The 12,654-nt window shown below is 41.5% G+C and overlaps 1 protein-coding gene across 2 annotated transcripts in view; it reads right to left on the reverse strand.

The window, feature by feature from the left end:
• The window catches only part of pappaa (pregnancy-associated plasma protein A, pappalysin 1a), a 92,601-nt gene that overhangs the window by 22,595 nt on the left and 57,352 nt on the right, over positions 1-12,654 (reverse strand). Inside the window, exons 15-19 of one of the 2 annotated variants that reach the window (XR_013845336.1) lie at positions 2,980-3,163; positions 2,346-2,547; positions 1,611-1,815; positions 737-884; positions 256-366 (exon numbers count right to left, since the gene is read on the reverse strand). Coding sequence is in view for 1 of the 2 variants with exons in the window: in XM_080046872.1 (XP_079902998.1) it covers positions 256-371; positions 737-884; positions 1,611-1,815; positions 2,346-2,547; positions 2,980-3,163 (855 nt within the window). In the remaining variant the exon portion in view is untranslated. Of the gene's footprint in view, positions 1-255; positions 372-736; positions 885-1,610; positions 1,816-2,345; positions 2,548-2,979; positions 3,164-12,654 lie in introns of both variants that reach the window. The other variant, XM_080046872.1, reaches the window with a different exon arrangement.

Below are 12,654 nucleotides of genomic sequence, written 5' to 3' on the forward strand. Positions count from 1 at the left end.
TGTAAGGAGGTGGGGGAAATGTAACTTCCATGACCGGGATGTCAAAGGGCGTCATCATGTTATTTCCAATCAACTTCTTAGAAAAACATTCGACACAAAATGAAGCCACAAGCTGACATTTTGCATTGCGGGTAATAGAGCCAGGATGTTGACACTAAACGTGAAATTCTTTGCAGGCGAGTTGTCAATCGCGGAACTTTGTGAAGTGCGTCTGTCGGCACTGCAAGGCGGACACAAACCCACGTACAAACGTACCTTGACTTTGTGCGGGTTCCGCCAGTGCTCTTTGAGCACGCTTTCTACTGTCATGTTGCTAGGGAGGATCACCACGTCGCTGTTACTCTCTCTGCACGTCAGCTCACACTCCTTCCCTGTGTGCGGGTGTGAGCAAGAGAGAAACAGAGAAACAAAACCAATTAAAGTATGCACAAACCACACATACAGCAAAGGCATGTCACATGATACATCCCTTACCCCATTCACTTTCAAACGATTAGGAAAGTTTGTGTGACAGAAGTGCCATTTCACATAACTATGGTTAGGACTGTGGTTGACTCTCAGTAACAACAGATTAAAATAATAATCTGCGGTATAAAAGGAAAATAACAAGTATTGCAAACAATAAAGAATAATAGTGGCACACTACAATCAGTGGGTAATAGGAACAATAGAAGATGTCATCAGCAGTAAGAAAACTGAATTGTTATTATAAAATATGAAATTTGTTCATACACACCTATGCCATGTCCTTGCTTGCATGAGTACTGCAGGCTATAATGGAGGTTTTGAGGTAAAGAACACTGGCCTTTGCTGTGAAGGCAAAGATGGAACGACCCTGTCCAGTTGCCATCCTTCCTACAGCGGATCACATTGGACCCTGCAACCTGAAAATAACACGCATATTGACTGACAAATAACTATACACACACATTGACACGCAAACACCGGCCAAGGACATTGAGATGGCATCCCGTTGCAGAGGGGGAAATACAATCCGACAAGCCACAATGCCTGGGAGGCAGAACAGATTAAAAGGTGTATACATTTCAGAGGTCTGTGGCAGCAGGACTGTTCTCCCAATCAATAGCAATCTAATTAGCATTGCGTCAAATTGAGTACGGCTAAGGGAGACAGGGAGAGAGGCTGGCAATGGGAGACAAGTGTTCATACAGTGAAGTCGGTGTAATAAGTATCGGATAAAAAGACAGCATCTTATCATGAGCTATCATGAGTATACAATGCCTGTGTCGTATTAGATGAGAGTATGTTTACAACAATGTGTCTGTAGTGACTTTTGTAAACTAACAATATTCAAAACAAACATGACAATAAACTGCATTGTGAAGGGTTATGGGTGCAGAACATCCAACAAATACAAATGCTTTTCAAAGATTGTACAGTAGAGTATTTAGCTTCTGTGGCCTTGTTGACCCTCACAGTGATAAACAGTAAGAATTCAAAGAAGGGAGGAAAAAAAGAGAGTGTCTACTTTTTATGTGCACAATGACAAAAAAGAAGACAAATATACATATACGTATAGGTAAAGCAAGAATAGAAAGAGAGGAGAGGTATGGACGGACCTGCTTGCATGGAGCGTGCAGCAGCCTCACCGTATGGGCAGAGCCTCCTGTGCCGGCGATAGCAGTGTTACTGGCCGGATCGGAGCAGTTGAGTCTGCAGACGCTGTCAAAGCGGAAGCCATCGGTACAGTGATAGGAGCCGTGGAAGATGGGAGGTGGGGGATCGCAAGTCACCGGCTCACATGCCCCTTCTAGCCAGCTACCATCCTCCGTGCATTGGCGCTTGAATGCACGTCTACAGGGAGTGAAAGGGAAAGGAGATGATCAACACTTCTGACTGGTAAGTTTTGCTCAACCATTGGGATTAATATACAGCTTTTAATTAAATAGTCATTAAAGGTGTAGTCAGCGATTCTGGAGCATGCTTGTTTAAAAAAAATCAGTGAATATCTCCTTACGATCTGCAAACTGTATGCACTGTGTGTGCGCTGAAAAGAAATCCAGTGTTAAAACACAGCCTAGGCACTGTTAACTGGCATGTTGCTACAGCTACAGTGGGCGCCCTTTGTTTACATACCCTTTGTTTACATGCCAGTTTACAGAGCCTATAGGCTAAGTATTTTTTCAGTGCACCTGCAGGTTAGCGAAAATGAGGCGCTATTCACTGATTTTGACAAAAAAGTGATTTTGTCGACAAGGGTCCCTGAGTCCACCTTTAAATGGGACTTTATGCCTCACTTTCAATTCTAAAATGGCATGTTCTGCTGAAGTTCTGCGCTTAAGATAAATCAACACCAGCCAATGTTCCTATTTCTTTCTCTCTACCTCTTGGGTTTGTTGGTGACATGGTAGCCTGGCTTGCACTTGTACTTGCAGAGCGTGCCCACTTTGAGGCCCGTCTCGTTGCAGCGCTTGGTCTGCAGCACGGCGTTGGGCACGGGGGGAGGGGCCGGGCAGCGCAGCTCACAAAGAGCCTCCGGGAAGGACCACAGACCGTCTTCTAGGCAGGTGAGTGTGTTGTTTGTGCCTGAGGAAAACAATAAAAAGAGTAAGGGATATGTCTAAGAAAGGAAATGTATTGCAGGTTGGTGAAGAAAAAAAGAAATACAAATGTGTGTATCTTTAGTATCAGGATGTGAAACAGTAGCAGTTGTCGATTGACCCATGACAAAGAGTTTGACGAGGACAATTTAGACATTAGAAGCATTATTTGTTTTGTCAGTACCTTTTACATGATAATACACGTAACAATGTCTATTTATTATCTATTTTATCGCTATTTATTTTAAACAATTGAACTTGCCGTGCTGTCATTCACCAACCTAGAATCTATACCTCTCGTGACTTGTATTGTTATGTACTCACTCTAATATCTCATGGACTGGGAAGATAACAGCCTGAAAAAATGTATCAGTACATACATGCATGTGTGTTCATCACGCTCCACTTTGCATCTCACCTACGAGCTGGGCCGGTTCTCTGCACTGAAAGGTACTCTTCTTGCCGTAGGTAGTGCCCTCGGGGAAGTTGAAATGGGCGGGATGGACGTGGTATTTGTCCGGCAGACCACAGTCCACAGGCTCACACGACACCTGTTTGTTCCACTTCCCATTAGCACAGGTGATGGTCACCGTTGAGTCCGACTGGGAAAACAGGACATGGATATCAAGTGAGTGCCGAGATACGGAACCTATATGGATGACAGGCCTATTCTGAAGTTATTGTCAGTGCATTGATACACACGTTCGTTTGCGTTGCATTGATATAGCAGATTGATGTCCCGCACTCAAATTTATAAATGTTCACCTCACATAAAAATGACCACAGCGATTCAGCACTTGCTCCTACAAGTCTGTAATCAGCGTGTAACCTAACAAAGCTCGATCAGGCTTAGTTCGCTGCATGTCAGTATACCTCACAGGCTACCGAGCAGCTCAGGTAACTGCTGATAGCATTTGTAAGGTCAAGTCATGCCATTCCAGACAACTGATATCCAACAAATGCACAATCAGCCATAATACAAAACAGATTGACTTTAGTGGAAGTGCGACAACCTCTGAGAAACAGGCAGACAGGAAATATTCCAGAACTGGAATGCAATTTTTTGTATGTGTAATTATGATACTAAGATAGCAGTTATACTGTATATACTGTGTATTCTGTACAATTAAATTTCAACATGATTTTTGAATCCAACTAAAATTATTTTCATGTAATGCCATACAGTCAATCAACGTTGTTGTTACTGTATGTGGTAAACAAAGACAAAATTACTTTGAGATAATGTTTTTATTGTTAAGTTAGCTAATTGCATTACCACGCTGCATGGCTTAGTAATTGACAGGAGCCAACTACACTCAACAAAAATATAAACTCAACACTTTTGTTTTTGCTCCCATTTTTCATGAGATGGACTTAAAGATCTAAAATTCATTCCAGATACACAATATTACCATTTCTCTCAAACATTGTTCACAAATCTGTCTAAATGTGTCATAGTGAGCACTTCTGCTTTGCTGAGATAATCCATCCCACCTCACAGGTGTGCCACATCAAGATGCTGATCTGACATCATGATTAGTGCACAGGTGTGCCTTAGACTGTCCACAATAAAAGGCCACTCTGAAATGTGCATTTTTTTGCTTTATTGGGGGTCTGGGGACTCAGAACCAGTCAGTATCTGGTGTGACCACCATTTGCCTCATGCAGTGCAACACATCTTCTTCGCATAGAGTTTATCAGATTGTCAATTGTGGCCTGTGGAATGTTGGTCCACTCCTCTTCAATGGCTGTGCGAAGTTGCTGGATATTAGTGGGAAGTGGTGCACGCTGTCGTATACGCCGGTCAAGCACATCCCAAACATGCTCAATGGGTGACATGTCCGGTGAGTATGCTGGCCATGCAAGAACTGGGACATTTTCAGCTTCCAAGAATTGTGTACAGATCCTTGCAACATGGGGCTGTGCATTATCTTGCTGAAACGTGAGGTGATGTTCATGGATGTATGGCACAACAATGGGCCTCAGGATCTCATCACGGTATCTCTGTGCATTCAAAATGCCATCAATAAAATGCACCTGTGTTCTTCGTCCATAACAGATGCCTGCCCATACCATAACCCCACCACCACAATGGGCCACTCGATCCACAACATTGACATCAGCAAAGCGCTCACCCACACAACGCCACACACGCTGTCTGCCATCTGCCCTGAACAATGTAAACCGAGATTCATCCGTGAAGAGAACACCTCTCCAACGTGCCAGACGCCATCGAATGTGAGCATTTGCCCACTCAAGTCTGTTACGGCGACGAGCTGGAGTCAGGTCAAGACCCCGATGAGGACGACGAGCATGCAGTTGAGCTTCCCTGAGACGGTTTCTGACAGTTTGTGCAGAAATTGTTTGGTTATGCAAACCAATTGTTTCAGCAGCTGTCTCAGTGGCTGGTCTCAGACGATCTTGGAGGTGAACCTGCTGGATGTGGAGGTCCTGGGCTGATGTGGTTACACGTGGTCTGCGGTTGTGAGGCCGGTTGGATGTACTGCCATATTCTCTGAAACGCCTTTGGAGACGGCTTATGGTGGAGAAATTAACATTCAATGCACGAGCAACAGATCTGGTTGACATTCCTGCTGTCAGCATGCCAATTGCACGCTCCCTCAATGCTTGTGGCATCTGTGGCATTTTGCTGTGAGACAAAACTGCACATTTCAGGGTGGCCTCTGCTCTGTGCACTAATCATGATGTCAGATCAGCATCTTGATGTGGCACACCTGTGAGGTGGGATGGATTATCTCAGCAAAGCAGAAGTGCTCACTATCACACATTTAGACAGATTTGTGAACAATGTTTGAGAGAAATGGTAATATTGTGTATCTGGAATGAATTTTAGATCTTTAAGTCCATCTCATGAAAAATGGGAGCAAAAACAAAAGTGTTGAGTTTATATTTTTGTTGAGTGTAGTTGGCTCCTGTCAATTACTAAGCCATGCAGCGTGGTAATGCAATTAGCTAACTTAACAATAAAAACATTATCTCAAAGTAATTTTGTCTTTGTTTACCACATACAGTAACAACAACGTTGATTGACTGTATGGCATTACATGAAAATAATTTTAGTTGGATTCAAAAATCATGTTGAAATTTAATTGTACAGAATACACAGTATATACAGTATAACTGTATATGCAGTGGCTTATCAACAGAAAATAATGAATGAAAAAAATGTCCAGTCCGTCTTCCAATGCAAGTTTCTCAAAATCAAGGCAGACTGCCTCTCATTTTCGAGTCTGCAAAGTGCATCCAGTGCGATTGGGCACTTACATGTAGTTGGAATGTGGGAGGAAACCGGAGAACCCAGAGGAAATCCACACATGGGGAGAACATGAAAAATACGCATGGAATAGACTCAGGCCAGGAGCAAAACCCTACAGAGGTAACACCACTCTCCTCTGACAAACACTGACAAACTCAAGTCAACAGCTCTATATAAGACCTAGTATAAAAGATTAACGTTCCCATTATGGCCCTATTGAAGCTAGAATAGCCCTTGATTAGAAACAGCAGCCATTCAGGTTACTGCTGAAGGAGCTATGACCTAGCAAGGTCTGACGGAGACTTGCCACATGTCTTGCATTAATTTGTGTGCGCATGTGTGTGTGTGTGTGTGTGTGTGTGTGTGTGTGTGTTTGTGTATGTGTGTACTTGCGTGTGTGTGTGTGCGTGCGTGTGTGTATGTGTGTGTGTGCATGTGTGCATATGAACTCATGTTTACACACCCTTTACACATATCAGTGTGTAACTGTCCCTGATCAAGAGTGATGGGAAGACTATGCAGAGAATATAACATGAAGGACCCAGTACTCACTGGTATACAGTCCCTGGAAACAGCGGTGGCAACCAGAATGTTTTCAAAACATTACATTTCAAAATGGCAAAATCTTTTCTTGATCCTTGTTTTTTTTCACAAGAACAATTTCCTGACCTTAGGTCAGTTGATTAGAGATGACTCCTATTCCTGTAAATGATTTGGCTTGTGGATTGATGTGAGCAGAGATGAGACCAAAACAGGGAGCCACTGCATCATCCAAGCTTCAACTGTTTTCCTCTCCTCCCATTAAATCCCACCACGTAACGCAATAAGAACACTCAAATTGATAACAGCGCCAAGAATTCTCACAACAAAGTGGGGAGAGCTCAATCATTTTGACTTTTCCTGCTCACAACAAGAAAATAGAAACCTGTGTTTTTACCATGAATTACATACTACCCATGTTTTGGTTCATTTTGATTACACACATCTTTTTAAAGAGAGGCCAAACTTGAAAGCCACACAAGCTGGACTCGGTTAGCATTACGTATCTATTGCTTCATAACCTTCTTCCTCTTCCCATGTATATCTGTCTTTCATCTTGATCCCATTATATGATACTGCATAACAGTATCGGGTTCCTTCAAAATAAATAAGCTCCTTTCATATTTGGATAGCCAACAAAGTAACATATGCATCACATGTGAGCGACCGGCTGAAAAATAACTGGGTGTAGAGCTGAATGAGTCAATCATGATGGGAGGTTGTGAACAAAGTCTGCTTATAAGAAATGTGGAAAGATCTATTTAGTGTTAATGCGCTGACTGTAAATATGTGTGCAAGTGGAATGTTAAGTGACTTTGGAAATTGTTTGTGTGTCTTAAGTTACAAGATTGCCCATTCTGAATCGTGTGTGTGTGTGTGTGTGTGTGTGTGTACACGTGTTTGTGTACGTGTGTGTGTGAGTGAGTGTGTGTGTGTGTGTGTGTGTGTGTGTGTGTGTGTGTGTGTGTGTGTGTGTGTGTGTGTAAAACTGTGGTCAAGTGTAGGCACACAAACACACACACGTTTACATTTACCTACATCTGCCACGAGCTGTTTATTTAATCAAGCGTGTATCCCCAAGTGTGTAAGTGCATATTGTGTGTGTAAATGTGTAGGGAACTTTCCTTCCTTTAAAAAATTTACAGCTGACTCTTTCTCTTCCAGAAGTGATTTTAACAACCGTTGGCTACTCTGCCTAATTCAAGCCAGACAGACTAACAGACAAATGAGCCGACAGACTGACAGCCTCCATCTTCAACTTATCAGGGGTCTGCCTTTGCTCAGATCGCACACAAACAGAGCAGCACGTGAACAAAAAAAAAGTATTTTAATAACACACATGCAGTTGCTCATTGATAGGTGGAACTATTAAACTATTGTTTAGGATTGGAATTACAATGGATTATTGTATAGTCCTCGTGACAACAGTTTTGGTGAAAAGAATATCCAGCTTTACCTGGAAGCAATACAATTGTATTTGCCTGGAACATACAACGCTTTCTTGTTGCAGTTGAAGAAAATATTCTGGACAAGAATACGCTCAAAACAGTAACACACGGCCGAGTGTTACTGAGGCTCTAAACTGTACTCAGAAGCAGACATTGCTTGTCACTACATAAAATTCTGGGAGGTTTCTCTTTTTTTTAATGATAACCACCAACTTGTGTTACCAACCACCATATGAGAGCTTTTGTTTTGTGTTTCAACATTCATAAAATGCATGAATGAGGTTAAAGATGGACAGTTTCTCTAGACACCTAAATATCCTAAAGCCCTAAAAGACAGCAACCCCTTTTGCCCACCATCAATCATTGGTTAGCAGCCATACAACTTTGAAATCCAAACTCAACATCCTGTTAAGCAACAGGTTGGCAATGTTAAAGGACTCCGCTTGTGCATCAAGAAAAATAGGATTACGATGCACATTTGCTCGTATGGTTATGGGGGTAAAGCCCAGTGCATGACCCCAGGAATCAGTAGGTTTTATTAATTAAGAATTGAACTACATCATCAAAATCAAGTTATCTGCCATCAGAACTGGGTGAATGTGGTTCGATCACATTTGATTAACAGTGTACTGGCAACATGAGAAAAAAAACACAAAATTCCATCAGGTTATGATTCAGATGTTTCTTAACCCTGACTGTTGTATGGAAATATGTACAAAGCATAAATTGCCAGTTAAATGATAAGCTTATGTGAAATAAAAGTGTCTCATTCAGTGCCAGCAGTCAGTGTTCACTAACCCTTCAAAGAGAGAGAGAGAGAGAGAGAACGATAGGGAAAACAGACATCAGTCAAACACATATACAAATCAAGCAAGTGACGGAAACAGATTTCCTCTGAAGATAGCATAATCTGAGAAGGTGGTGTTCCCAGAACCACTTTGACATCCCTTAAACAAGAATGTAATTGGCTAATGAAAGGAGACAAGATTGTGCTTTGTGCTGCACTTTTCAACCTTTCCACCTGTGTGCGTATGTGTGTTTGTGCGTGTGTGTGTGTGTGTGTGTGTGTGTGTGTGTGTGTGTGTGTGTGTGTGTCTTGTGTGGCTGAAAAAAGAACAAAATAAATCATTTAAGAGATGTGCACTGAGGGGATGAGGAAAAGCTGAGTTAAGTTGAAGGCTATTCTATGTTATTAGTGTTGTGGTTTAACTTCAAATATAGCTTCAATGTACACATGAGTTTTTTTTTCAACTATGACTCCAACTGATGGGGAAATGAGAAAAGAAGTTCCTTGTAAAAGCAGCCGGATCGATTTATAACCGGCCCTTTGACTAATTCCTAGAAATACTCGACACTCAACACAATTCCTGTATTACATTTGATCTGTAATGAAGGTGCCCGGGGTTATTTTCAAATCAAATTCTTACAATCTGCGCTGCAGTCGAAAGGTTTAGTCAGTCACAGCTGTGGTGCTGTTGTAATCAAAAGACCACATATTGCCAGTGTTGGGAAAGTTCTTTTTCTACGTGAACTAGTTCAAAGTTCAGTTCACACCCTTTAAAATGAACTAGTTCAGTTCATAGTTCATAATTCAAAATTCTGAACTAAGTTCACAGTTCAAAAATGAACTAGTTCATAGTTCTTTTTTTTAAATATGTTGCTGCAGGCTATTATTTTTCTAAATAATTCCATATAGAACCACAGACAGAAATTATTTCAATAACATTCAGTCCACACTAGAAGCCAGCTGCAGCTTTTCCCCCTACAGTATATTCTCAAAAACATGAGGAAAAAGTTGCTGTTTAAATGTTTTTTTTAATGAAGAATTATTCTAACAAAAAAGGTTAAGGTGCAAATTTTTTTCCATTTTTATAATTTTCCAAACCTGGAAACAATTCACATGAAAGGTCATTCAAAGAAAGCAATACTGAAAAATATACCAGGCAGGTTGTACTCTACAAACAAATTAGCCTACAACTTAAAATAGTAAAACCCTCAAGGAGACCATTCTAAACTGCAGTATAGGGCCTACTGTTAACAACAAATTCTAGAAGATGTGTTGACATACTTATTAACACAAACACAATCTGAGGTAGGTAACAATCATACGAAGGAGAGGTAGAGCCTGAGGCTAGGTCCATGGTCTGAGTAAGTGCTGTTGCATTCATTTGTTTTTGTTTTTTTCCGCAGTGTTTCGCATTTTGATGACGCAGCGGCGGTGCGACGCTGTGGTGGCATGTGTTGCCAGATTGGGTGTTTTTCAGCTACATATTAAGGGCTGTTTACGCTGTCTTTTAGCGGGGGTTTTCTTTGGAAATCTGGCACTCGATGAACGATTGAACGACTGTAAGAGCGCCGTTCACAAACGCCAGAATGAGCGCGTTCGCAAAAACGTTCATGAGGCAGAAATACATACGTTCAGTTCACGTTCGCCCCCAATATGAACGAGTTCATGAACGAACGTTCATTGAACGCGTTCAGGCACAACACTGCATATTGCTGCTAGATTTTACACAAAGCAACAAAAAACTTTGAACTTCATAAAGTTGCACTCTACTCTCAAGACAAAGGAAAAGTAGATGTTAAAAAAAAGATATGGTTTACAGTGACTCGCAGTGAAACTGTTTCTGTGTAACAACTTACAGTACAAAGGCTTTCGGAAGAAGACTTTGACTGCCCCTGGAGGGATGTGCAACTGGAGAAATCGTTTTCCAGATAATTGTTTCACTGTTTTAGTATAAAAGAATGCACTTGAAAAAGATCAAAAAGCTAGCAAGAGAAAAGCTGTGAGGGACAGGGCGAGAAAAAATAAGATTGGATTGGATTGGATTCTGTTATGGTAATTATCAACATCATTCAGTCTGCACATCTATTTTGCAGCATCAACTTTCTTTCACCATTGGCATGTCAGCTGAGCACAATGATTTATTTGTCCTCTCTGACATTTCGTGGCCGGGCTTAAAAGGATTTCGGAACTCAGGGAGAGGATTTTGGCGCATAGATTTCCGTTCGCTCTCGCTGAATGACTATGTATAAAATGTTTAACTGAATTATGAGTTCTGAATGACAAAATCCATCATTTTAATCACCCCACCAAAGAAGACAATCATAACTTCCATAAACAATTTACGATTCCAAAAACTAATAGTAGATAATGGGATTTTTTTTTTGCGATTCATAGATGGATAATTCTGCAGAGCACAGTTTATTAAAATAAAAAGAAGAATGCTAGTTTGTTTTAAAACCAACATCGGAGTGAATGTATGCAAAACGTTATGTGTAAATAATGGGTCCTCTAAATACCTTTGAAATGTCTATCATCAGTTGTGCCAACACCTCAAAGTTCAAAAAATTATATTCTGCACATCCCTACTTTCACTTTGTATCCCTCTGACCCCACTTCACCCCACTTTCTTTGTACTGTCCTTTCTCTCCCTCTCTGAACAGCATAATTTATCACTAAATGAATTGACATTGATGAATAGCCGCATAGTGCGCTGTCAATCAAAATCTAATGCAATTAGAAGTCTGTGCAGACTCAACAGGGAACTATTCTGAGGTTTGTTGTACACACAATATGTATATGGTTGCTGGTTTAAATGAGCTTCTGTGCATATACACAGCAGATATTTATTTATTTATTTATTTCAGGATATAGTATTATATCTAGTATCACTGTGTGCAGACACAGTATACGGTATGCACATGTGTGAAGAAGGCCATTTAGTGGAAGACAGATGGACAGCTGAACAACCATGCGGTTCTAGAAACCCTCAGATACAGTCATGTCAAAGATTGGAGAAAGAGTATATAGTTATGGTCAGAACCTTTTTCTTTTCTTTTTTTTGTCTATTACTCCCATACACGAACATGAACAAACGCACATACACCCCCCCCCCCCCTTCCACACACACACACACACACACACACACACACACACACACACACACACACACACACAAACATACAGTTCCAGACTGAAATACACATAAAAACAAAATTTACCTTGTTCTCTGAACCTCCCGTCTCTCAGAGGGAGCATTAATAGATTGTCTTGTAGACTGCTTTACAGAGCCGTGGAGAAGGATAAAGCATTTATATGGCCTTTACAGCAGCCTGGCTCCACTCCAGAAGGTTTACAATGCGGTGTAAACTACCCTGTTTGTTTGTTTACTTGTGGCTCTGTGTGTGTATACTGAATCCGTCCACATCTGCGTCCTGTTTGTGCAGGGAGATTTTTCCCTGTATTTTCACTGTTTGTAGTATGTTACTGACTACATGGAGGCATTTAATGTGTGCCGCTGTGTGAGAGCAGTAGCAAATCTCTGCCCTTTAACAGAGACTTCAATGTGTGTGCAAAATGAGCAGAGATGGAGCGAGGGAGGGAGAGGGAGGGAGTAGACACTATGGGATGATGTCATCGTCCCGGTGGAGTAGCGATACAAAGTGACTGTTTGAGGTGATGGTGCAGCATGCTCAGCAAGAGACTAAACACTATTATGTCCCTGCTTTAAAGGGATATGTGTGGTGAGTGCTCGTGTGCACATGTGTGTGTGTGCATGTGTTGTGTGTTGTGTGGTGTGTGTGTGTGTGTGTGTGTGTGTGTGTGTGTGTGTGTGTTTGTGTGTGTGCATGTATGTGTGCATGTGCATGTGTGTGTGTGTGTGTGTGTGCGTGTATGTGTGTATGTGTGTGTGTGTGTGTGTGCGTGTTGGCGCGCATGTGTGTGTGTGCGTGTTTGTGTGTGTGTGTGTGTGTGTGTGTGTGTGTGGATGCGTGTGCGTGTGCGTACATGTGATTTTATATGTTTAGCAGCAAGCAAGCAGGA

Source organism: Ammodytes marinus (assembly GCF_949987685.1).
Source record: "Ammodytes marinus genome assembly, chromosome: 18".
NCBI classification, from domain to species: domain Eukaryota; kingdom Metazoa; phylum Chordata; class Actinopteri; order Uranoscopiformes; family Ammodytidae; genus Ammodytes; species Ammodytes marinus.